Source organism: Rhamphochromis longiceps, linkage group LG4 (assembly GCF_057381845.1).
Source record: "Rhamphochromis longiceps isolate RC_006_pf linkage group LG4, R_longiceps_female_GT1.1, whole genome shotgun sequence".
NCBI lineage: Eukaryota > Metazoa > Chordata > Actinopteri > Cichliformes > Cichlidae > Rhamphochromis > Rhamphochromis longiceps.
Window position 1 is genome coordinate 37,501,464 of NC_140560.1, and position 26,927 is coordinate 37,528,390.

Below are 26,927 nucleotides of genomic sequence, written 5' to 3' on the forward strand. Positions count from 1 at the left end.
CGCCCTGTAACCATGGCAACCGTAACGCTGCCGCCTGGAACGAAAGAACGTAGCTGTCAAACAAAACCCAAACAGTCCTGACCCGCGACAATATGAAACAGGAAAGTACCGCAGTGTAATCCATTTATTTCAACAAAGTAACTGTATTCTGAATACCACCTTTTTAAACGGTAACTGTAACGGAATACAGTTACTCATATTTTGTATTCTAAATACGTAACGGCGGTACATGTATTCCGTTACACCCCAACACTGTCTGTCACCATGTAACTGTGTTCTGTTTAAATAGATTTTCCCTGAGAAAGTTGCTCTTTAGTGCCTCCTTCTGGCATGACCTGGTGTAACGAGCGCAAATCTGTCTCTGTTCTATGATGTCATCAGAAAGTGCATGCTATTGTTTGGGGAAAAGACTTCTGTTCTCTGCTGTAGTAACAATTGTCTCCCTTAAGATGGTCTTTAAGGGCGTTGTCGGTATGAAATTCTGTTCCATCCTTACTAATGAACAAAATCTACTTGAAATGCGATTGCAGTGTTTGCTTAATAGAAATGGTTGTAAAGAGAGGATTCGCTAACGCTTTTGGCTAAACAAGTCATTTGTACTGTTATTGTGTATTTGTCCTTGTCTTTGATTTCTAAGAGCATTTCATGTTGTTTTCTCAGTTTTATTCTACTTCAACTGGCCTAAGTAAACCGAGTCAAAGTCAAACCCTCGTGTCTGCGTGGTCATTTTGAAGAGGAGTTGAGTCTGAATGTCGACTCTAGCAAGGCGTTAGAGGCAGAGTACATTACAGTATGTGTTCAGGCTACACTTCTCGTTATTATCCACGTTTCCAAATTAAGAAGACACCTAACAGTCACAAAATATTATCTAATTAAATTTAGTTGTAAAGATTATAGTTAGTTATAGAGTGAAAAAGACAGAGTGTGGCTGCACAGTGATTATTGTTTTAGTAATACATGAAAAAACAAGCCTGGTAATTCATTACTCATAATTTTTGTTCTATCTATACAGAATAATATGTATAATTTTATTTCATAACAATGTGAAATAAGTGAGAGTTACTACTATAAGTACGAGTTAATATGTTTATATTAGGGATGCACCGATACCTATCAGTATCGGTGCATCCCTAGTTTATATACATTTCCATATATCCACTTATCTCTCAGTCTGCTCCTCAGTCCCAGATCTGAAAAAAAAACCCCAAAGATATTAGAAGGTACATTTGAGATTAAAGAGGTTATTCTTCCAAAAATGAGATGGCACGAGAGAGAACAACGTAACCAATGTAAACAGAACAATTACGAAAATCCATAAAATAAGTGATTAAAACAGAGCTGATCTGTAACTGAACATGTTTACATTTGTGTAGAGATGATTTTGGTCAGTTTTATGCCACTTAATGTGACTTGCACATGAAAATAAATAGAAACTTTATTTGCTTTATCCAATGAAAGATCTGCTTAATTCACAAAGCTTTCCACATTTTTTCATGTTACAGCCTTTTGATTTTTCGTCTTTAAATTCTCGTACAACACCTCATAATGACAAAGTGACAAAAGTTTGTTTGAAATCACGTGTTTGATTGTCTTCACCTGCGTCCAATCACTCTATAAGACCATGAACACACAAGCATGGTGCTCAGAGCATCAGACTACCACACATCAGCTGCTGATGGTGCTTAACTGTGGATTATCTCCTTCGTATATGGATGCTCCAGTGTCTCCTCTGCTAAAGGAGGTAACAAAGGAAGCACCAAGGAACCTTTCTTTAGTGTTCATCCTACCAGCTGTGATTATGGCTGCTGCACAGACATGTTCAGGTCACGTCGGTCAATTCAGAGCCTTCTCTTAATGTTTGTCTGATCCATCGTCTTGCACTCTGTGGTTTCCCACTCTGCATTTTTGGGAATCTTGTTTTGTGTCTCTGCTGAAAGGATTTTGTGTTTCCTTGTTAATAAACGCTGATTGTTCATTCCTCCTGCCTTCATGCTTTATGATTTATGTCAGTGCTGTAAGAGATGGTGACTGGGACAGTTCTCACATACTAATATTCTTCCAACAGATGACCTGAGGATCGTGCTGTTTGGGAAGACCATGGTTGGTAAAAGTACTCTAGGAAACATCATCATGGGGAACACAGAGACTTTCACCTCAAAGGATTCGTCCAAAGATCGCACACAGAAATCCCACAGCACTGTGGAAGGTCAAAAAGTGGCTGTTGTTGATACTCCAGGTCTGTTTAAACCTGGAAAACATGAAGATGAGCTGGTGAACGAGATCAAGCGATCCATTGATCTTGCCAGTCCTGGTCCTCATGTGTTCCTGCTGGTGCTGAGGTTCGGTATGATCACCTCTGAAGAATTAGAGGTACTGGAGGTTTTTGTGCGCACCTTTGGCAGACGTGCATTGGCCTACACAACAGTGGTGTTCACCCATAGAAATGAAGATGAAGACTATGAAGCTAACATACAGGAGGCTATGATCGAGAGTAAGGATTTCAGAGAACTCATTGAGCAGTGCCAGTGGAGATATTTTGCTTTTAACATTGAAGACAAAAGTCCTGCTCAGGTCACCGAGCTGCTGAAGAAGATAACACCGATGGGAAAAGATTACTTCTACACTCCTGACATGCTCCAAGAGGCTGGAAAACCGGACGAGCAGGACGAAAAACCAAAAACAGCAGAAAGAACAGGCAGGCGTGCGCTTCTGGAAAGGACTGGATTGGTGGGAATCATTTTGGGATCTGTGGGGGGATATTTACTTGGAGGTGGTGAGCTGACGTCTACATCGGGAGCTTTACTGGGAGCTTTAGGGGGTTCAGTACTGTTGATGGGAACAACAGCTTTAGCGATGAAGGCCAAAACGCTCACTGAGAAATGCTGCAAAAAGTGAGTTTTTAATTGATTTAGCTTTTTGTAAAATGTTTCAAAAACAGATTCAAACCTTTAAAAATGAAAGGAATGGCCACGATGGCTCGTTACCGTGACGATTTGACCTGGGCTGTATTTTCATCTAATACCAGTTTGTACCACATGATGCAGCAGTGAGTCGGTGTAATGTTCATGCAACCAGGTCTCTTTTTCTTTTTTTACCTTTTCATATTGTAAGGGATATTTGTGCTTTAAGCAACAGGACTAGATGTTACAATCCCTGAACATGCATTGCTTCAAATGTAGAAAGTCTTGAGCAATGACTGTTATCATCGTTTTGTGCCTCAACCTCACAAGATGTTTCTGTCTTTTATCACAAGCTAAGGGACATCTGTACAGTTTGTATTCTGGTTGCTGATTGGTGGAGCTCTCTAAACTCTTTAAAAACATCTAACTTTCAGTGGTTTGCAGAGTAGTTTACAGTAAAATAATCACCAGTGAATTAGCAGTTGTTGGTGGAGGGGAGAGCCACAAGATTACTGGGTACCTCCAGATACTTTACTGGGAAACAAACCTGAAACAGAACATCATCCTCCAAAATTGCTCTTTAAAAAAGAAAAATCATAGAAGCCAAACATCTGTTACTGTCAGCTTTCAAATTTGCACATTGAATTTATTATCTCCATGTTTTGCTGTTTGAAGATGCTGTTCTGGGAGCTTGTGATTGCTCTTTTTGTAGCATTTAAATCACTTTAAAAACTGTGTAAAGTAATAAAAATCAAAATAATATAATTTATAATTTCTGTTATGTTGCATTTTTCATTTATTACCTGAAGCAGTGCTTTGATATTGAGATTGTAGTGTTACTAGGGTGGAGCACGTGATCACAGACCTCTCCACACTTCAGTGTCGCTGTGGATGCTGTCACCTCTAACGTCAGCTCTCCTGTCTGTTCTACTGTCTGGTTTTGGTGGGTTGCTGTGCAGACTGCAGCAGCTACAAGCAGGAGAGGAGGGGAAAATATTTAAGCTCCAGAAAAAGTGATATGGGTGTATAATAAGTGAAATAAGTTAAAGCTTGTACAACATGTTCAGCGCCACCTTGTGTCAGTACAGAATGTGACAGCAACCGGTTGGTTGTTTGCTGTTAATAGACTTACTATGCATGTAAGCTAGCTGGTGACAGAACTGCTAACTCAGTGGAAAACATGGAAACTAACATTAGAGCAGAGCAGACTAAGGAGGTCTCTTTTGTGTTGCAATGATAAGCTTCATGTTAAGAAACCAAGGAGCCAGTGCCCACTTCCACTGTCAGTCCCTTTAGCAGTAAGTGGTTCTTCGATGTTTGGCTGTGCTGGAACAGGTATGTCCTCCTGTTAGCCGTGATGTTCGGGTTTGCAGAGAACTGTATAAATGAGGACTGTGTGCAGGAGAGCCTGTTTCAGTTCGACAACCCCGTGGTTCACTCGACCGACATTTTCCTTGTCGGGTTAACTTTAACACTTATTTCCTAAATCCAGCTTCACAGACCATTTTACAGAGCAGAGATCCATGCTGAGAATTTTCCTTTCTACATGTCGTTGTTCATGTCCACTTTAAAATGTCCAAAGGGTTGGATTTGGTCCTTCAGTTTGAGATTTTTATATCAAACTCTTACTTGACAGCTTAAAAATACTCGAATCAAACGAATCACAAAAATATCTTTGTGTTTTTTTCACCTCTATCATGGAGAGTCCCAGGTATTTAACCTGCTGTGGGGACGTCACCTTGGGCTACGTCGTAGCCTAGCCTAGCCTAGACGTAGCCTTAGATGCTGGGGAATCAAAGGCAGACGGCTCTGCTGAAAAATGAAGTAAGGGAGGGTGAGAGGAAAGAGCAGAGAGCTCGAACAGGAAGCACAGCGTGTTTCTGCTCACAGTCTCAGAGGTGAAGCCCTGAACCTGTGTGGTTTAGTTAAATGCTGCCCTCTGCTGCTCACAGGAGGAAACACAGCCTGCAGCTGCAAACAAACAAGCCTCTGCTGCTGAGCCTGTTGTTCTGCAGTTTCACCATTAACCACTAGGTGGCACTGATGTTTCTCTCTGTGAGTTGATCCAGCTGCCCCGACATGAACTCAAGTCTCCTTTTCCAGATCAGTTTCCACACAGTGGGAAAAGGCCATGGAGTGAAGGAAAGGTGTGAAGGAGAGACTTAAAAGGACTCAGGAAAGGAGAAGCAGACTGCTTTTACGCTGGACTCCTTAATCATGTCTGCACTGCTGAAACTACACTGTCTACAGGATGGACTACAAAAGCCGGCCTTACAGTACATCATCCCAGCGTGTTCTGTCGTTTCCTGCAGGAAAATATAACACTTCACTCAACTGCGAGATTTCAAACAGCTTTATTGTGACTGCAGATGCTCCAGTGCAGAAAAACAGCGACAGAAGAAGAAGCAGCCAGACCTGAGTAGGAGGCCAATCACAGCTCGGGGGACACTTGGGGACATTTTTATTATTATTATGAAAACTAATTAAAAATACTATAAATGCTTTAAATGAACTATGAAATAAAAAATGAACGGTGGACGGAAAAAAAGTTGTTTTCATGACAATCTTGATGCAAAAATGTTCCATTAATATTATTTTAAAATAACAATATTTGCAGCAAATATTTGAAAAATGTTTGTTAATGAGCACTGAAATGTTTTTTACAGAGTTAATGTAGAAAAGAGTTCAGTGAGCTTTGAGGCTGAAATCATCCCACACACTGTTTCTTTTTTTGGTCTTTGGTGACGTCAGAAGCTCTCAGACGAGAGCCAATGAAGCGGTTTGAGGGGAAACGTCACGAGGACGCCGCCGCACTCACGTGTCTGCCATGAATATGAATCTGAAGCCTGCCAGCTTCCATTAGCGCGCTCTTCAAACTGCTACTACAATTTAGCCTAGCATTGCTTTGGAAGGAAGTGATGTCCCTAGAGTCTGACAGATGGCGAGCTGCAGTCTGGAGACATGATGCTGGTGATGGTGGTCATGGTGATAGACTTCCTGAGTGGACAGATCGATGGCGTCTCTCGTGTTTCAGAGGGAGTAAAGCTTCAGCTGCTCCTCTATGTCGGCCTCTGTCACCTCCTGGTTCGCCTTCAGCAGCTGGAAGATGGCCGCCAGCTGCTCCTGTTGCACCCTGGGATGTCAACACACACACACACACACACACACACACACACACACACGGTTAACAGTTTAGCCTCCAGGATCGTTTTTATTGTTGATCCTCGCTCAGGTGTTTTCAGATAGTGGGTTTGGATGTTCACTGAATGATTTCAATATGAATGAACCAGATTATTGCAAACAGCTAACAGTCTCACCATCTGCACCATCTGAGCCTTACATAGCTGCCTGCAGCTAGCAACCAGGTAGCACATCATTAGACAGTACTGCGCTGAAGTCTTCAGCCAACGAGCTTGACAATGAATGTTTGGTGTGAGCACCATCATCCTTCAGCTCTCTGAGGATCTCTTCTCCAGGCTTCTTGAAGGACGTTCAGAGCTCTTCTTTGGATGTTTCTGCCTCAGGATGTCCCTACCAATGTTCCCTCTAATGTTTCATGTGTCTGAACACACAAACTCCCTGAGCGGACACTTGGACCACAGTGAGCAACAGCAGACGTGAGCACACGGTCACGCCAGCATCGAATCCATGCATGGTTCATTAAAATAATCAAATTACAGCATTTACATTTATGTTACACTACTTTTAATTAACTGCTTTAGCCCACTTACAATGAAAATTTAAAAAAATCTTGTTCATGACCTGTGTAGCATGTTAACACTATTGGAAGTAAAAATAACTTGAACTCCAATTTTGAAAACACAACTTTCTTTTTTTTTTTCATATAAAGCTCTGACTTCTGAGTCTGTGGTCTGTTAGAGAGTCTGTAACTCTGCAAAATACAGTAAATAATGACCAATGTTGGGCAGGTAATGATATAGTTACTTCTTCAAAAAAGTAACTGAGTAATGCAAACAACAAGGTTTTTTGCAGCTGTTTACCTAAAAATGCAGCCAAGGCGTTTTTTAAACAAACATTTCAAACTATTTACAGAACAATCAGCTGTTCTGCATCAAATCTGATGCCACGCAAATTATTTGTGCCGCTCCAAAAAATAATTTCTGTCCACTATGAGATGAAGGAGAACAACAGCCTGATACCTGCAGGCCTGACAGCAGCAGATGTGTCACTGCTGTAACACCTGTAACACTCAGCAGGCGCCTCATTGTTCTGACACACAACAAAACCATTGACTACACTTAGTTAGCAGAGCGATGCTACTGTGAACTGAGGAGCGATTGTCCTGATGTGAGCTTCTACTCAGGGTTTTTTCTTCATGTTCAGAGCAGAAATGTTTTTGTTAAGAAACTGGATGTTGTGTTTTTCTCCACAATTTTAATTATAAGCTAGATACATTTCTACTAATGAAATGAGTTTGCTAACAGCAACAGGGATGAGTCAGTGAGTCAGTTGGGTTTGTGAATCATGATTCACGAGTCAGTAAAGTGATTCTCGAGTACTGAACGATTCGTTCATGATTCGCGCATCACTACACGCCGCTTTGCTCGCTAAAACAGCGGTGTCGGCACATAAGGACGCTGTCATAGCCTGTCAACGTTGATTGGCTGCATATATACGAATGTGGGATAAGGCGGCATCGTTCTGATCCCGTACAGGAGCAGCCAGTCACTGTCTGACTAACACTGAAGAACAGAATTGTTAACGCATTTATTTTAATTTCAATTCAGGTAGATTTTTTTCTGTGTGCAGAGGCCGTGCAGCAGTGCAGAATTGTGCACGCGCGCAGCTTGGGGGGAACATTGGTCCCCGCACTGCTTCAGGAATGCTGAGCTCCAGCTCTGGGGAGGCCCATCCATGACTGATAGTGCTCCACTGTGTGTTGACATGCTTTCACTGCGCTGGCAGTGTGTATGGGATCATCGTCAGGCTGAAAAATGAGGCTGCCAATCAGAATCTTTCAGATGTTACTGCATGTGGATCAAAATTTGATTTTCTTCATTAATCAGCAGTTTTAACTCCAACACACATCCAGCTAAATGAAACCAGTCCAAAGACTCTGGCACTGCAAACGTCTCTGAAAGTGTTTCCACTGATGATTCCCAGCAGTGGCTGTAAGCTGACAGTATTTCGTCTGCCCCTCCTCTGTTAGGTCTTGAGGCTGAGATAAAACAGGAGCGTTTCAATCATCTGCATCTTGATATTTTGAAACCAGACTCGTCACTCATCACTTTTGATCCTAAATTCTCAGTGAGAGATCTCTGAGCTCATCAACCCGACAGGCTGGACGAGCTCAGAGATCAGCTGAGCAGCAGGCTCACCTCCTGACCTCTTACAGCCAGAGGACATCTTAATGCAGGTTTGCCATATTTGGAGGGACTTTCATTTTTTGTGTCATCTGTGGTTACACTTTTAGTTTTTCATATGTTGCCTCTAAACAACCACCTGATGGTGCTGTTGTCTCTGTCAGCTCCACCTAAACTTTGAAGCAAAAACAGGAAACAGGAAAGAATAAACAAACATCAAGAATGGGCAAAAGTACTTTTAATAATCCAGAATTTACAAAACAAAGATCAGAAAGACTTTCGCCCTATGACAGCTGGGATAGGCTCCAGCGCCCCCTGCGACCCTGAAAAAGGATAAGCGGAAGCGAATGGATGGATGGATGGATGGATGAAGATCAGAAAGAATCAACAACATGTTTCACGCTTTTATTTCATGGTTAACTTTTAAAATCACAACTGAACACTGAAGCCAGCAGGAACGTTTTATTGCAGCTTGTCGTCTAATTTTCTTTCTTCATTTGAAACCAGCAGTGAGAACCAGGTTATACTGAGGTTAACTTCATTAACATTCACTCACATAATTAATTTGTTTGCTTCAGAAAAGCTGGACACGAAAAGCAGACGGAAAAGAAACTCCTGAAGGCACTTTGGTGTGAAGACGTTTGCTTTTCACAAGCAGCTCAAACCTCAAAACTCAACAACAAGAGAAGAAAGTAGGACTTCCTGCAGGGTCTTATCTCATCTCTTCAGAGCCCCTCATCCTCACAGATCAGCTGTAAGAACACAAAGAAAACACAAGTTTGAGATCACAACTACAGGAAAACTTGTAAAAATGACTCAAACCGTCTGAAAATCTAAACCCGGTGACGCTAACACGCACCAGAGTTAGCGCAGTTTAACGTGACGTTGTTCTGGAGTCACCTCAGCTCTGAGAGATGCTAACGCCAACACTGACTCTACTCGAATATTCAGGTTTATAGATGCTGAAGTTTTTTGGGCAGAGAAGTAAACGGTGCTGCACCGAAAACCTCCTCCAGGTTGCTTTGGTGCCTCGTAGTTTGCATAGAAGTCGCCGACTTGCAGCGAGTCGTCAACGACTCACTGAGCTGTTGTGGCAGAGCTCGCCTTCAGAGTAAAAGCTGCATGAAATGTGTTGGCTACAGCGATAAGGCACAACTTTTACTTTGAAAGCAAATGTTCTGTTTCCTGTGGTTGGTGTTTGCAGTCTGATCCAGTGCGAACAGTGTTGCCAATTTAGCGACTTTGTCGCTATATTTAGCGAGTTTTCAGACGTGAAAGCGCGTATGGCTTTTACTCTCAACAAGCAGCGGGTGCTGTAACGCAGTCAGTTCTTTTACTCTTATGCTGTTTTGTGGATCACAAGGTTTAAAACTACTTATAAACACAAACACAAAGTAACTCCACCAGAGCGCCTATTTCGGGTCACTTGCCGGTCCAAGCCCGGGTAAAGGAGCAGGGTTGGAATTGTGACATTAAAAAAAACAATAATTGCTAAAAGAAATTTAATTTGTAGTTCTAAATAAACTCTAAATGCATTTAGGACGTTTTTACTCCCTTTATGTCTCTTCCACGATGTTATTTCTCTCTCCAACAACATAGGTGCAATTAGATTAGCATGACCAATTATGCAAATTAGGCGATGACGTCATTTACCGACTTTTAGGACAACCAATAGCGATTTTCCTTACTGGGGAGTTGGCAACACTGAGTGCGAACCACAGGAGACTGCAGAGGTCTGCTACCAGAACATAAAACACACACAGGTTTTAGGTGCAGCACTTTGGGGCTGATGTAACCTAGGCAACAGTCACCCTCCAGTCGGAGACAACACGCGTTTCCTTGACTGCAGGTTGCTGAGCGGTCACCGGGAAGCCTGAGCTAACAGTTCAGTGGAAAGTCCTTCACGAGTGACTCCAGCTGATCGAGGCGACCAGAGTCAGAGGTCAGTTAGGTTAACTAGTTCGACTCATGGACACGTTGCCTAACATGGTTAATGACGGCTCTCCTGACAGGTGAAGCAAAGGGCGGCACTCACCGTTAGCTGAGCCGTAGCAGGCAGCATGCAGGGTTAGCAGGCGAGCAGCACAGCTGGACAGAAGCTGACAGATGTGACGAGACCAGAGCGAAGACAGAAATAAACGAGCAGAGGCGAGCGCTCGATGAGCAGCCGGTCCACAGCGACGCTTCACCTGCACAGGTGAGACAGCAGCTGCTGCCTCAGGCTACAGCCACAAAGCAAAGTTCTCAGAAGTGTTTCTCCAGCTACAGAACACACCTCCACCCGGGAATTATTTATTCACCTGGATCAGAATACAGAAAATTCAACAGGAAAAAATGTTGATGACAGTCGTCCAGTTCCCACAGGTCAAAATAAAGATGGCGAGTCCACAGTGCTGCACATTCACCACGACTGAAGCAATGAAACGACCCGCGCTTCATCCCCATAAATCCCCACGGGGTCGCGACAGGAAGGACGTGGAACAAGTAAAGCTTGTATTGTGTTTCAACAGCACCTGAACATGCGTCACTAACACGTTTAGAAACGCTCTCTGCTTCAGCAGCCCCTCGTCACGGTCGGCGTGGAATAAAATACTCCATATGACAGGGGTGGGGAACTCCACAGTGTCCTGGTCCAGGCTGACGTTGACTGTGTGACAGCTGATTATACTAATATGAGGTATTATTATGGTTCTTTTGAATGTGTGGTGTGTTTGACCAGAGGAGGGCGCTGGTGAGCTCCACGCTGCGCGCAGTGGAAAAGTCCAAAAAAGAAACTGAGCTCAGACGCAGGCGGAGGACTCTCCATCAAACTGCTCGTTTTCTCCATAACAGCAACCGTTAATTATGGGCCACGGTTTCCTGTGCTTTGGATAAAGCGCTGAACTGTTTGGCTTAAATGATTCAACCTCTATTTTTATGGATGTGTTTAAGCGCCTCCAGGACCCCGTCTGAATCATTGTAACCCTGCTCTGACGCTGCACAGTTTCTGCAGGAGGCTGATATGAAGTCTGGCAGCCCGCTGCTAGAATCACAGCAGCAGTGATATCAAAGTCCACACCCAGAAATTAAACTGCTCCGGACGAGGCAGCAGCTGTGACGTCTGCTCTCAGGCCTTTTCTCAAAGTTTGCAGCTCCACTCGTCTGTGAGGCAGACGAACAGTAAAATCGAGTTACTGTGGCCTCTGCAACCAAGTGTTCCAGTAGTTTATGCAGGTCAGGAAATGTGTGTGTGAAAGCTGGAGACTGAATCAGAGATGACCGGATACTCGCAGGACAAAGAGACGGGCTGGCAGGAAACATGAACCAGGAATAAAAACCAAATCCAATGATTCTCAGTCACACCTCTGCCTCCATAAACAGGCAGTAGCCCTGAAGTAACGGAGATAATGAAAGCTGTGTGTCTGAGGTCAGCGGCTGGACTGAAGAGGAGCATCTCACCTGTCTGAGGTAAAGAAGGCAGCGCACAGCAGGACCGAATCACATGAAGGGGAGTCTGAGGACGCGTCCACGCTGTGACTGCAGCACCAAGCCTGATCTTCTTCACATGACTCAAAGAGTTCCCATCACACGTCTGTGAAAATGCTCCCAGAGCTCGTCCAACCCTGGAGCCTGGGAAACTCACGTCAGCCCCAGCGTGGTCACGTGACCCCGGCGCTCTTTTCTTTTAGATTAAAAGCTCGTGAAGCCTCACAACACTGAGCGCGCTCCTGCTGCAGCTGGAGGTGGAGCGTCTCCTTTATCCCCACAGAGAACATGTGACCCACATCAGCCGCCTTTTGTCCCTGCTGGGTCACACTCAGTTGGTACACTGCTGGGAGGTTAAAGGGGCGGGGCTGAGCTTCCTGTTAGCAGACGGTGAAGGACAATAATGATAAGAGGATAAGCAGCCGCTGTCTGGAGCGGCGGGCTGGTGTAAACACAGACCATGTGACCAACAGCAGAGGAATGAGCGTGAAACAGGGAGGAGCATCAGCCGCAGGGATAGACCAATCAATAATCAGTCATCAGCACCTCATGCAGAATATCTCACTGCAGAGACAGGAAATGATTAAAAGTTGGGACACGCCCACTCGTGGGCAGAAAACACAAAAACATGTTCTCAGTGTCAGCAGGGACCCAACCAGCAGCTGGACCCGAACGTCCACGGGAGACACAAACACAGACCCTCCCCACGGAGGAGACTCCACGGTCACAGTGAAAGAAGTACCACAATGGCGCTACACGCACGGCTTTAATATCCCTTTAGTAACATTCTGTTTTCTTTTAATGTTGCAGCTGAAGCGAATCACACGACGGCTTCTGTAAACGCTGATTCTCAGAGTTTATTTTTATCGTCATTTTGCAGATTGACTCAAATAATCAAATCATTGCAGTTATTACAGATGCTCTTTAATTATGTTCCTCCAGCACATTTAATTGCTTTGATCAACATGTTTGTTCTCCTGAAGAAACTTCAGATGAGAGACGTCAAACCTGCAGCTGCTGTCGGCTCTGCAGGACAGACGTTAATCAGTTTATAGCTTCTTATTGGACGCTTTGATCTAACTGGCTGCATTTGCTCTGTTTCTCACTGTGAATGTCGGCGTCAGTCTATCTGTGCTGCAGCTTTAGGGGTGATTAAGGACGGGCAGGGCTGAGGGTTCAGGGAGGGGATATTCTCCTTACCAGCTCCTTCCTACCACACTGAGTCTGCTGAGGCTGATTACAGAGAGGTAAAATCAGACGTGAGCTCTATCCTGGAAAGATAAAGGTGGAGGCTGTCAGACACGTCACTCATACAATCCAGAAAAACGTGCAAATTCTCCAGAAAAAAAAAGGTTGGTGCATGCTGGGATATTCCAGGAGGGGTGGATATAAAAAGAAGCTTAAATGAAAAGTTTGTTTTATGTCACTTAAAAAAAGCCCGATGATCACGATTCTGTGTGTAACTGAACACGGCTATCAGACACATGCACGCGGCGTCATAACCAAATTATAAGTGAGAGCAGCACATCACAGGTGTCACATGATGGTGATCCTCCCAGTATGCACAACATGTATTCTGATGAATAAGGATGCAACAGTCCCAGTACAGGACGCATCAGGCTGCTGCAGCAGGACTGGGACCAATCAGGGATGAACTTTGACCCAAACCTGTGCAAAACAAACTGCAGCGCTGGCTGTATCTGTCTTTGAAACACGCCCATCTCTCTGCATGCAGCAGCTGCATGCAGACACCTCATGCACTAACGTAGATCCATCACATGATGCATGACAGCTGATTACAAGAGGACAGAAAAATGACTGTTTGTGGTCAGTTAGCATCTTTTGTGCAAGCCTCTGTGTCCCACAGTGAGGAGCGACCTTCAGTCTGGAGGGACTCGCCCTTTCTCGAGTTTCTCCTGACTCAGAAGGTTTTGGCCTCCAGGTGTTTGACGAGGCTGGGGTCAGACTGAACACAAAGGTAAGGTCACTGCGCAGCTGGAAGCAAACATTCAGAGTTTAACAGATGCTCGGCGAGGATTCTGCACAAGCTTCTCTCAGCAAACTGAGAACAGAGAGGCCTCCCCTGCTCCAGGAACACAGTGCAGCAGCAGCACCAAGCCACACAAAGCTCCAGTGTCCAATCAGAGCGCTGCAGACGTGCACGCCCCACACCGACAAGAGCAGAAAATAAAAACGGTGAAATCTGCCAGACTTTCGTCCGCAGGCTGCTTCTCTACTTAACTGTGATTCAACAAAGAAGCAACGGGAACTCCGTCCAGCTGCAGGCTCACAGACGGGCACAGACAGCATGTAGCAGCAGATTACATAACACTGCGTTCAGACAGCGTCAGCCTCAGGACGCGTAGAACAGACACGAACGGAGGAGACAGAAGCTGCTCTGGATGTACGAACCAGAGCGCTCTCTCGCTCCAGCGAGGACGGACCGAGTCCTCGGCAAAAGTCTCGATTTGAATAATCAGCTGCCTCAGTTAAAATTCTGCTGGGATGGAAACACAGGAGTGTGTAAAGAGCCTCAAGAGGCAGAGCTGCTCCCAGCACAGGTACGACAAAGGTGTACCTGAGGTGGTGCAAAGGGAGGCCATGGTTCTGGTTCCACACCGAGCCCAGTCTACACGAAGCAGCCGTTTACTGTCGGTGGGTTCAAGTCTCCACCTTTCCTGCTTCTCCCATTCATGGCGTCACGCCCTTCCCTGTTCCCGCCCACTTTTAACCAATCAGCATTCGACTGACACACAGCATTGTCCACACTGAGCCACGTGCTGGTAGAGACAGCTCTCTAACCACATCCATACAATAGCTGGTTAATTAAAACCTGATGAGTTCAAATAAACCACAGCTGTTTTTTGTTTCCTGAGCTCTTCCATCAAATCTTCCACGCCGAGTGTCAGAAAGGTTTAAGGAGCCAATCAGCTTTGGCTGCTCCGTGCAGCCGACCCGTCCATGCAGGATAGAACAGCGTGATCACGGCACACAGCACCAAGGTCAGTGTTAGCATGCAGTGAAACTGTCAGCCAGGAAACCAACCTCTGCTCCTCCTCCATGTCCTCCTGGGTCATCAGCACTGCCATCTTACTCTGTTTCATTCCCGGGGTGAAGCTCAGCACATCAGCAGCTGCAGCCACATCTGGAACAGCAGAGGGAGCGCAGACATGTTAGCATCTGGCTGATGTCAGCTCTAACTCATCAGCTCATACTGACAATACAAGATTTTTCTTTTTTTTATTCTTTATATTCATTTGCTGAGTGACTAACAACTAAAGTGCATCTCTGTTTTCTTTCATGAAGTAACGAGAGCGGCAGGACTCACAGTTTTGGTGAAAAGTTCTTACTGTAGATTTAAAAGAGCTTAGAAGCAAAGTCCAAGCGGTCACATCACGGCAGTCTGTGGTTGATCATTTCTGCCACTGTATTTGTGCAGCAATAACCTCCGAGCACACAAACGCACCTGTCGCTCCAGCTGCTGCGTGACAGCTTGGAGGTCATATGGCGAGCCGTCAGCCTGCACGCCAAGAGCTTTGCTGCCTGTTCAAGATTAAGTATCATCCTCCTGCAGCAGATGGCTGCTTCACCTCTACGCACGCCGGCTGATACAGTAACCACGCTCTGGCTCAGCCAGCGTCGACAGCCGGCCGCACGGAGCACGGTTGTGCATCATGCATGAACCTGGATACTGAGCCAGACTTGCAGGTCACAGTGATCACAGGGAGTAGCCGGATTTCCTCCTTGCTGATTCATTAACAGCAAATCAGCTGTTCTAAAATATATTCCTCTGGGTCACACGTTGTATTTCAGTAGCCCAGCATCTGTGTACACTCCTAATGTTTCCTGGAAGTGACTTATCTGTGACGCGCAGCTGCTGGCCTCAGTTTTCTGCTCAAAGATTGTCTTCAGTGTAAACGAAGCTGACACGTAAACCCAGAGCACGTATGTGGGAGCTTCAGTGTTCACAGCGGGTTCAAACTTTCAGCACGTTTAGTCTGTTTTAGCAGCAGATATACTGAACCAATGTCATTGTCACATACATGTTACACCACATGTCACTGTTCAAAGCAAATGTTTTTGAGGTGTTGGCATTGAGACGTTCAGGAGCCTTGAGCCAACGGTTGTCGTGATTTGGCGCTAAATAAATAAAGCGAAATTGAGGAACCATCATTCTTCACTAAAGAAATCAGTACACAGGCTGTACTGAATTATTTAACAGGTTTTTTAACAAGTTTGGCTTTTCAAATTTATGTTGAACAGAAGAGGCCCCAGGATAGAGCCTCGGGGTGCTCCTAATATTTAATTACTGGAAACTTAGACACTAGGCAGTCCTTGGCCAAGAAATAAAACCAGTTCTGGACTCATGTGGTCCACCGAGGTCAACTAAGACCAAAACCTCTCTGAACAGAGACAGAAGAGTAGAAATGCACAGTCCAGCTAGCAGACTTACCATCATCCAGGATGGTCTCTGGTTCTGGTTCCTGCTTGTGCGATGGTTCTGTCAGACCTTCATTGGGTCTGGGAATCTGCTCAAGCGGTTCTTCGGGTTCAGTCGCGGACTTCTGGGCTGCCACTTCAGACACGAGCACAGGTTCTGGATCAGTAACAGGTTCTGGGACAGTTTTGGGTTCAGATATGAGTTCAGGGGACCTGTCTGGTTCTGATAAGGGCTCTGCTACAGGTTTGGACTCTGGGGTAGGTTCTGCAGCTTGTTCTGGGCCTGATACCAAGCCTGGTATGGGTTCAGACACTGCTGCTGCTTCTTGTGCTTCATCTGGTTCGAGAACAGGTTCTGGGCCTGACACAGCTTCAGAGACAAGTTCTGATACTGTGACTGATTCTGGAACAGACTTTGGCTCTTTTGTTGGTTCAGGGACTGCTTCTGGTGCTGGTGGTTGCTCTGCTCTTGTCTCTGGCACTTTTATTGGTTCTGCCACAGGTTCTGGTGCTCTGACTGCTTCTGTGACCTCTGGATCTTCTGCTGCTTCTGATATCTGCGCTGGTTCTGGGACATGTTGTGGTTCTGGGACAGCCTGAAAAGAGAAAGATTATGAAAACAGTTCACAGCAGTGGACGTCACAGTTGAACGAGCAGCTCGCCGACTGTCAAAACTGAGATAAACCCGATAAACCTGCTGAAGTCTGGAATCTGCTTTGGGAAAGTTTATGAATGACGTCATCCTGTAATTCAAAGTAATTTTTGCTTTTGAGAAAATGAAACAGATTTCACGAAGGCTGGTTTTTGATAACTTTAAAGACCTTTATTACAAAATGTTTTTTAGGATTACAGACCGTTATTACACAGTAAGAGCACAGTTAACCCGTCAATGTGCAAATATTGTCTTGCTTGTTCAAATCTCACTGGCGCTGGATTTTGCTGACTCGGGGAACCGAACCCAGATGCTTTGAATCTGGGCCGCAGAGGAAAACCAAACAACCGCCATGAAACAAGAATTTCATGAAGCAGAGAAATGTAATATCAGCCAGACTTGAAGGAAGACTTATACTTCAGCAATGAAAAATACCTGGACACATGTGGACTCCCTGTAATGACCTCTGCACAGACCAACTCATCTGGAGGTCATTACTGTCACTCGCAGCACCTCCACAGCAACACTGGGACAAATAAAACCCTCCTCAGCTAACCTGTCCCTTCCTTGACACCCAGCAGCTCATCCATACAGCTATGTACAGTGTATGTACTATATATACCCAGGTATATATTTAGCGGCTGACCTCCCTATTTGGCTCTACTGTTGCACCTGTCTGTGCTGAGGTTGCACACATCGACATCCAAGCAGCAGATCTGGTTTCTGCCTCAGCCTCTCTGCCATACCACCATCCAAGCTTTCCTCCTGTCCTCGTCTTTAGGAGGCGCTTGTGGCCTTAACCCCTGGAGGGTCTTGGGTCGATTTGTGGCTCTAAGCCCAATAGTGTATGCATTTTTCTAGGACCCTCCAGGGGTTAAAGAAACCAAACACTTGGAAGGCTTTATGGAGACGAAGGAACTTTGAACTCTATTAAACTGAGATCTGTGACTGCGTACAGTGAGCTCATTGCCGAGTTCTAGAAAGCAGTCCAAGATGATCTGAGCTTTGAGACCTGGAGCTGGCCTGAGGTCATACAGGGATGGGCACGGCCAGCAGCAACACTCGGGCAGTGTAAACCATACTAAGCTGGTACTGAAACCTCCCCACACCATCACACGAGCAGCGGCCGGAGCACAGGCAGGATGGATCCATGCTGTCATGTTGATTCCAAACTGACCGTCTGAACGTGACTCATCAGACCAGCAAACATCTTCCTCTGTTGGTGTGTGAACTGAACCCTCAGTTTCCTGCTCACACTGACAGAAGATTGAACTCCGGACCCAACCTGGCCAAAGGAGATCCTGAGAGAGAACAAAGGACGCGACCCTAAGCGACGGCCTCGAGGTAAAAGAGCCGGCATCAGGAACAGGCTACGGGCTCGCGCACACCGCGCACCCATGCCCAGTATCCTGCTAGCCAATGTTCAATCCATCGAGAACAAGCTTGATGACCTCAGAGCCAGAATCAAGTTCCAGAGAGACATTCGGGACTGCAACCTCCTCTGCTTCACCGAGACTTGGCTGAACCCAGCGATACCAGACCACGCCGTGCAGCCGACGGGGTTCTTTCCGGTTTATTGCATGGACAGGACAATGGAGTCGGGGAAGAAAAGAGGTGGTGGAGTGTGTTTGATGGTGAACAACAGATGGTGCGACAGCACAAACATCTCCCCACTCACACGCTCTTGCTCGCCCAATCTGGAGCTTTTGATCGTTAAGTGTCGCCCTTTCTATCTCCCTCGGGAATTCACTGCGGTCATTGCCTGCACTGTTTACATTCCGCCTCACGCGGACTCGGACACTGCCTTATGTGAGCTACATGAGGCTCTCACACATCAACAAACACTTCACCGAGATGCCGCACTCATTCAGTCAGTCAGACAGTGATGTGTCACAGTCTGAGTGTTGTAATGAGGCGGACCATAACAGCCCCTGAACTAGAAGGTTTGGATCATATGAACAAAAATGTGACACGTCTTCTAGGAAATGGCCATTTTTATGAGTATTAACCGATCTTGAGCCCAGAGAAATGGAGGCAGAAATCTTTTTTTGATTTTAGGCCCGCTCTGCTCCATCGGTCTCGCCCTGACCCGGAGAGACCCCACAGTCTGCTGCTGGTCTCACCACAGAGACAGCTGGTGCACGCTTGTCTTAACCTCACAGCAGCCCTCCATCACAGCCTCACACTGGCATGGCATCTGTTTAGCCGGAAACACGGGTCTCTTCCTCTGAATTCCTGAGCTCTGAATCACTGAAATACCCACGGTGCTAAATGCAGCTCATTAAATCGCTCTGTGAGTCAGCAGAACGATGAGGACGGGCCCTGTTTGGACTCCGGGCCTAAACCAGAAAACAGTTTGTTAAAGGAGTGATGAGGTCATTGTGTGCAGCGGCGTCCTTTCATGCAACAAACATCAACTTCCTAATTTGGAGAACGTATCTACCAGGCAGCACAAAAGTTAATGTGTGACCAATTTACCATCGGCACATAAACCATCAAACTTACACGACTTAAACTCTATCGACAGATTATTTTTGATATGAATATGCAGTGAAGGGATGAGACGTTTGCTACGGGAGGTTTTCTGCTTTCTGTTCGTAGCCCGACTTCAAACGAGCGATTGCATTCATTCAGTCAGAACAGATTATGACACCAAATTAGGATTGTGAGCTCTTTAATTGGGACCATGTTCTAAACTCATTAACAGTCATTATAAGATATGATTGCAAGAACTTAGAACGTACAAAGGCTGAAGCTGGGATTCTGGAAAACAAGCTCTTCCACTGTGGATTAGGCTCAGTCACCGCCGCCTTCACCACCTCTGAGAGCACGTCCTGCTAAGCATATCTGTAACATTACACTGAGTGCTGTGCTCCTAAAAGCCATTTCAGCTCCATAACAGGCGCAGAGGAAGCATCAGCTCAGCTGGCATGTGGGGAATTCACTGAGCTACCTGAGCAAACCGGACAGATCACTCAGACGTCGGACACACGATGCAAACGTTTCAACCTCCAAGCTTTGCTTTGCTTCTTTTCTTAAACAGTTTCTTACACCTGCAAATTACAAAACAAGCCTTCAGGTTTTCTTTGAACCGCATACAGCAGCTCTGACAGCAGACGAGGAGCTCGGTGAGACAGGGAGGAGGTCGGGGTGGGTGGATGGGTCAGCTGATTACTTCAAGCTGTCAGGTAATGTTACAGTGGAGCCACAGCAGGTAAATGTTAATGAGGGCTTATTGGTGTTGTTTGAAGGCAGCTGGACGCTGTGAACACAGCTCTGCTCTTCTGTTATATGAGATTATAAAGTTTACAATGAAAAAGAAAAACGTAATTAATCAGAATAAAGTCAATCCACCAGCTGGGCCACGTGGATGTTACAGACTGCAGGTGATTTGGTCTCATCTGATATAAGAATTCTTGCTCCACTGATTTTGGAGACGGTTGCTTGGCTACAGTTGTCATTTGCAGGTCTTCCCATAAATTTCATCCCAGTATGATTCAGCTGAGGGCAGCGTGCCGAGGCGAGCGCTCCAGCCTCTGTGTGAACAGACTCTTTGTTATCCTCCTGCTCGCTGCCCTATCTCCACTTCAGCTGCTGACTCCACCTCCATTTACGACGGAGACGCTTCCACCGTGTCCTCTCACACAGATCATCTTACTTCATCTCATACAGACCAACATCTGTGAGACAAACATTTAGATTCAGAGTGTGAGGCCAATCGCTGAGACCGGCCCTTTCACATCCTCTGTTTCAGGCTCTGGTGGTGCTATAAAGAGCAAACTCCTCCCCAGCGCCAGCAGCTACAACCAATAAACACCAGGAAGTTCTCTCAGAGGCCGGGCGGGGACAGGGTGTGGTTGCGGCGGTGGTGGTGAGGGTGACGGTGCCAAGCTCAGTGTAATCACCACATTGTTTTGTCCCGGATTTGATGCCCAGCCAGCAGCTCTGTGGAGCAGAGGAGTACTGAGCCAGAGCCGAGCAGGCCTCAGAGGGAGGAGGAGAGGCAGGAACGGCGCCAGGCCGGGGGAAATACCAGCAGAGGTATGTCAGGCTGGAGAGAACGGCTCACAGCTTCCACGACTCGCTGCTGCTCAGTTTGATAAAACCCAAAGAAGACGAGAGTCCCACGTGTTTGATTTCATGTATAGTTGTTCCTGAAACACCAAACGTTGTGACTGTTTCCTCCCAGAGTTCAAGCACATCCTGTTGAAACCTTGGCTCTTTTTATCTTAGTGACCTTGTAGTACCATATCACCCTATTAGAGCACTTCGCTCTCGCTCTGCAGGCCTACTTGTTGTTCCTAGAGTATTTAAAAGTAGAATGGGAGGCAGAGCCTTCAGTTTTCAGGCCCCTCTTCTGTGGAACCAGCTTCCAGTTTGGATTCAGGAGACAGACACTATCTCTACTTTCAAGATTAGGCTTCAAACTTTCCTTTTTGCTAAAGCATATAGTTAGGGCTGGACCAGGTGACCCTGAATCCTCCCTTAGTTATGCTGCAATAGACGTAGGCTGCCGGGGGATTCCCATGATGCACTGGGTGCTTCTTCTTCACTCACTATGTGTTAACAGACCTCTCTGCACTGAATCATATCTGTTATTAATCTCTGTCTCTCTTCCACAGCATGTCTTTATCCTGTCTTCCTTCTCTCACCCCAACCAATCACAGCAGATGGCCCCGCCCCTCCCTGAGCCTGGTTCTGCTGGAGGTTTCTTCCTGTTAAAAGGGAGTTTTTCCTTCCCACTGTCGCCAAAGTGCTGCTCATAGGGGGTCATATGATTGTTGGGTTTTTCTCTGTATGTAGGGTCTACTTTACAGTATAAAGCACTTTGAGGCGACTGTTGTTGTGAAATAAAATTGAGTTTTCACTATCAGCAGGTCAGTTTTTCTAGCAGCGAGTGGCATATCTGGCCGAGAGCTGTTTTCATGCGTCTCAGCCTGATTTCTCCTTCTTGTTCAGCCGGCGTGACTCTGTGACATGTTTCTGCTTAGCATGTTGGACTAATCCTTCTGTTAACGTTACTCCACCTCCATCCAGACTGCAGCCTAGATAAGGCAAACACAGAGAGAGCAGCGCGTTGTGCCCAGATTAATGCAATAAAGAGTTTTTTATTGAGCTGATGTGCTCGGGCTGGAAAAAGTGCTGCTTCTCGTTTAACACGTGGACACAGAGGAAACATCTTTAGCTCAAAGTCAACAGTGAAAGTTGTTTCTTCAGAGCTGGTTAACATTTCCTCTCCTTCCTCATTCTTTGAAAGTGTGTCGCTCGTGGCGAAGCAGCTCTCCATTTATGGAGATGTGAGTGAGCTCACGTTGTGCAGCTTTCACCGGAGGAACGAGACGAAGCTCTGCTGTTTAGTCTCTGCATGAACATCAGAATCAGCACAAGCATCAGCTGACAGTGAAATAAAAACACGTGTTTTTAAAACTTGAATATTCTTCATGGATTTTCTTGGAATAAATCTAAACGTCTTAATTCTTTCCTCTGCGGCAGTAAAATGTTAAATTAATATTTAAATGATTCTAATTAGAATAATTATTTCCCAAACATAATGTTCCTTATGTTTTGGTCCCCAGCTCTAACACCACAAAATGATCATTTGACTAAGTCAAATAATCCAAACTAAACAGTGTTTTATTCCAACGGTCAGAGCAGGAAACTCTTCCACAGCACATCTACGGAGCAGGAAGGCTGAGGGTTTGATTCCCAAACTTTCTTCCTTCTGTCTGAATGTAAGTTTGAGGTAAAATAGAAAGTGCAGCCAGTGTCCCTTTGGCTGTGCTGCTGTCACTCCCACACAGAAAACAACACTCGCTGTGTTCCAGCTCTCAGACAGACGTCCTTTATGAACGCTGTGAGATGGCCCACGATGCATTGCGGCAGTCGTACAGTAAGCCTGACAGCTGCAGCTCGGTGTGCTTGGGTAACGTTATCAGAGGAGGCTCAGCAACTCAGAGTCGCTGGATTTAAAAAGTGGGATCAGCAGGTTGAGCTCACAGCTGTCAAACATGCCCACGCCACAGCGCCACACCCACCTCCTATAGGTGGTGTCAGTGTGGAGTTAGTGTCTGGCACCAAATATAGACGGTTAGTCGGAGACCTGTTACACATTCTGCAGGCTGTTTAAAGATGGCGGGCAGATGGTTTGCATGTTTAACAGCTCTCACATCAGCAGGTATTCAAACGAGTCCAACACCACAGCTTGTGTGTGCATTTCACTCCACCCTCCCAAAAACAGTTCAACATTTCCATAAAGACGAGTCAGAGTGTGCACAAGCAAATCCACCAATCACAGGGAAAAGGTGGTGACCATGTTTGGGCATCGGGCCTCCAGTCGTCAGTCCAGAGTGCACCCGCCGTTTACTGGTGGACGGTTATTAATCACTCACAGAGCAACACACACAGGTAGCTCGAGGAGAGCAGGTGGTAACTCGGGGCAACCAAACATCCAAATGAAGCTCTACAAGCTGCAGTTCCTCTCACGTCCACTAGAGGCTCCCATGTTAAACCTTTATTGCAGAAATACACATGTTCACAGCCCGATGCACAAACTGTCGGCCTCTGTGGATCGTTTCCTCCTTCACAACACCTGTTTATAGCTCACCTGTTTAAACTGTATTTAGATTCAAGACTCTTTATTCGTCACACGCATAGTTATACAAGTATAACCTGCAGTGAAATGTAACCTGACACGCTGCTCGACTTGTGCAAAAGGAGGGAGAGAGAGAGCTTAATGTTGGCATTAAGGCTCCTGCATCTGCTAGCTTCACCTGAGCTGGACCTCTGGACCTGTTTGTGCGGTTGGGAGCATTGTTAATGACATCATGTGACCAATAATATGTCTGCTGTGAGGTCCCTGTACCAACAAACTGTCCAATAAGGCTGAGCTAGATTTTGATTGGCTGTTACTGAGAAGTAGTCAAGTCAAGTTGGCTTTATAGTCACTTCAACCATATACAGTCAGTACACAGTGAGGCGAAACAACATTCCTCCAGGACCAAGGTGCTACATGCAACATAAATTTACAACATAAATTAACAGAAAACACTAAACTAGCTAACTAAGAGGCCTAGTTAGCTGGCTAGCAGAGACAAGACAGACTGACCTAACATAAATTACAGCATAAATTAACAAGAAAAAACAAACAAACAAACAAACTATCTAACTATCTAAGGAAGCTTTTTTTTTTGTTATCAGACAGCAGAAACAAAGTGCCCGTGCAAATGTGCAAACAAGAGCAGCGAAGTGACAGAATGATAGAAAAACACAACGTAACATAATAATAAGGTTTTGTGATGCTAAAGTAATGCTAAAGGTTGCTATTGTTAGCCTTCTTTTATTTTTGGTTTAAAAAACCAAGATGGCAACAGTCAGTATCTCGACGTCCGTTTTCCATATACAGTCTGTGATAACTGCAGTTTCACTGATATGTAACTAATATGTTAGTTAGTGATTAGTCGATATAAATAAAGATGTAAAACAAAAACAAACAGCCACTAAAATAAACCGATTCAAGCAGGAAGTTCATGTGGACGTAAAGGAGCACCTGCCATCACCTCCAATAATCAGACTGAATAAACAGCAGCTTCCTGTCATCTCTGTCTGATCTGCCAGTTATGCTTTCAGCCAATCACCGTTAACCTAAACACACGAACACAGATCGACTGCGTTTGGTCCGAAACTGTTACAGAGGAAACATCATTTTACCTTAATGAGAAAGTTTATCTGAACTTTATCCAGTGAAAAGGAGCCAATATGAGAGAGAGGGAGGGAGAGAGGGAGGGAGAGAGACGGGGGGGAGGGAGAGGCAGAGAGAGAGAGAGAGAGAGAGGGAGACAGGGAGGGGGAGATAGGGAGAGTATGTCTCCTGTGGACAAACAATAACCTGGTGTTTGCTGTTATTCTCTTTTTAATCATCTGTTTATATAAAGTGACAGTAAATGATTAAAGTATCTGGTACCGCCTTCTTCAGACGCAGGTGATGAAACTGAAGGACTGAGGCATTAAAGGCTCCTGTCTGACAGGCTGCAGTTACAAACTGCGTCTCGTTTGTACTTCTTACATCTTTTATTGCTTATTGATCAGTTTTGGAACTAAAGTTCATTTCCCGGGTTCGTAGATCTGCGTTTTATCAATTAAAAGTAGCCGCTTCTTTAAAAAAACAAAACAAACAAACACCAGTCTGATCAATAACAGCATCGATGGAGCTCACCTGGATCGTCTCGGCCGCCCCAATGTCCTCCACGCTCGGAGCTGGAGGCTCTGGTCGCAGGGAGGCTTCGGGCTCTTCTTCCAGAGCTCCTTGTGGAAGAAGGTCGTCTCCGTACCCGAGTTTGGACCTCTTGCTCCCGGCAGACGAGGAGGAGACATCGGGCTTCCTGCTGAGGAGCGACGTAGCGAAATAAATGGCAACGACGGTGAAGAGGATGGCGGGGACGATGACGGCGGGGTCCAAGTCCATGATGAAGAGCCGAAAAGTCACGGAGTGTGTGTTTGTTCAAGAGGAGGCTGAGGACCGTGTGTGTTAATCAGGCTGCGATCACACACTGAGCCTCATCCCGCCTCCTCACACAATCTGACCTCAACAGCTGACACACACACACACACACACACACACACACACACACACACACACACACACACACACACACACACACACACACACACACACACACACACACACACACACACACACACACACAGGGGCAGCAGCCGGATCTGCTTCAAAATAAAATACTCCAAGTGGGTTTTCGAAATTAAAGACCGAAAACTCAAATGCGGGTTCAGAGTGTTTAATACAAACCAGTCGTTTGTACTTTTCAAAATAAGAGACCTGACATGTAGGGCACAATAACTCGCCGGCTTCTTGTTCAAATGAACAGGACTTATACAACTTTAAACTATCTGACACACAGGCTACCACAGCATTGAAGAATGGTTTCAAAAATTATAAACCCTACAAACAGCATGTAAACCCAGTTAGATATTTCAAAATAAAAGTCGTTAACAAAGGGGTAAAAGAGGCATCGAGGGCTAATTTTCAAGCAGATAAGCTGCTTACCAAAGCAAAGCCCCAAGCCTAGTGTCTGCGTGGGCATTTAGTTTTCTTTTCTTTAAAGTGAATTCAAAGGCACCGGAAGCTCTGCTCGGACTGCAGCCCGACCATCAGGCTGAACAACAGCTTTAAGCGGTCACGTGCTGAGCATTTCCTGTGCAATACCTGCAGTCAGAGTGCGAGTCTGAAATACCTGTTAGGATCTGTTCCGCTGCCATTATCAGAATTATTATCTATTCTTTTTATTTATGACTGAATATTTTCTTTTCTGTTGCTCTTTCATTCTAATGGTCGCACATCAAGTTCGGCGGTGCTTACGATGAGAATAAAGATCAACTTGTGTTCTAACTAAATAAATCTTTAAATGTTTTTTGTTTCCCACATTTAAAACACAACAGACAAGAAGCCTGCCAACCAGCAGACGTTTCAAAGGTTATAAATGGTGTGCGTACACTTGATTGGGCACACCTAGTTATCTGCTTGTTAAATAATGAACCAATAAGCCAATCACATGGCAGCAGCTGCTCACACGCAGGTATGGTGAAGACGAGCCGCTGAAGTTCAACCTGAGCATCAGGGTGATGTGACGGTGGCGGGGTTGTTGGTCCCTCTGAGGGCGGAGTCTCATGGATGTACTAACGAGGTGTACCTAATAATGTGGCAGTTCAGATTTTAACATACACATCTCCTACCTGCAGAGCACATTTTAAAAATCTGATTATTAAATTCTCCTGAAACACTTCAGAAAACGAGCTTCAGGTTCAAGCCCAGAGAAACGATGCATTTTATTTTCTAAAACATATTTTTAATAATCCTGTTGGGCTGCATAAACAATTCAAGATTTAAAGGGTTTATTGTCATGTGTATGTAACGCGCGGCGACACTAAAGCGGTCGCGCCAGAATGTCACGCTAAAAAGAAAGATTCTTTAAAATACAAGGGGGAGCAAGCGAGTCAGATACCACGGGCACAGCGAGGAAGCAGGTCTGATCAGGAACAGTTTATTACTGGGCCAGGGAGCACAAATAAAAACACCCTTAAAATGTACGTAATAAAATGTTTGCTCTCTACTAAAAACAATTCTAAAACCCG

At 45.4% G+C, this 26,927-nt stretch overlaps 2 protein-coding genes across 4 annotated transcripts; one reads left to right on the forward strand and one right to left on the reverse strand.

The window, feature by feature from the left end:
• Positions 1-2,070: 2,070 nt before the first annotated feature.
• LOC146672309 (GTPase IMAP family member 4-like) lies at positions 2,071-2,895 on the forward strand. Its single transcript, XM_085405316.1, has one exon. The coding sequence runs from the start codon at positions 2,098-2,100 to the stop codon at positions 2,893-2,895; it is 798 nt and encodes a 265-aa protein (XP_085261442.1). The 5' UTR covers positions 2,071-2,097.
• Positions 2,896-5,320: 2,425 nt separating this feature from the next.
• LOC146672310 (uncharacterized) lies at positions 5,321-25,504 on the reverse strand. 3 transcript variants are annotated; one of them, XM_085404893.1, is made up of 5 exons: positions 24,994-25,502; positions 16,143-16,725; positions 14,735-14,834; positions 12,890-12,960; positions 8,446-8,976 (listed from the first exon to the last, which is right to left on the reverse strand). In XM_085404893.1, the coding sequence occupies exons 1-4, from the start codon at positions 25,240-25,242 to the stop codon at positions 12,927-12,929; spliced, it is 966 nt and encodes a 321-aa protein (XP_085261019.1). In that variant the 5' UTR covers positions 25,243-25,502; the 3' UTR covers positions 8,446-8,976; positions 12,890-12,926. The 3 variants fall into 3 exon arrangements, with proteins under 3 accessions (XP_085261018.1, XP_085261019.1, XP_085261020.1); XM_085404892.1 differs by lacking the exons at positions 8,446-8,976; positions 12,890-12,960 and adding an exon at positions 5,321-6,033 and having other exon boundaries at positions 24,994-25,504; XM_085404894.1 differs by lacking the exon at positions 12,890-12,960 and having other exon boundaries at positions 8,452-8,976; positions 24,994-25,501.
• Positions 25,505-26,927: the final 1,423 nt, after the last annotated feature.

Excerpts from the sequence above, each read along its gene's own strand:
- LOC146672310 (XM_085404892.1), bottom strand. The coding sequence starts at position 25,242 with ATGGACTTGGACCCCGCCGTCATCGTCCCCGCCATCCTCTTCACCGTC. Across the intron at positions 16,726-24,993 it reads GGGCGGCCGAGACGATCCAG|GCTGTCCCAGAACCACAACA; the intron begins GTGAGCTCCATC and ends TTCTCTTTTCAG. Across the intron at positions 6,034-14,734 it reads GACATGGAGGAGGAGCAGAG|GGTGCAACAGGAGCAGCTGG; the intron begins GTTGGTTTCCTG and ends TTGACATCCCAG.
- LOC146672309 (XM_085405316.1), top strand. The coding sequence starts at position 2,098 with ATGGTTGGTAAAAGTACTCTAGGAAACATCATCATGGGGAACACAGAG.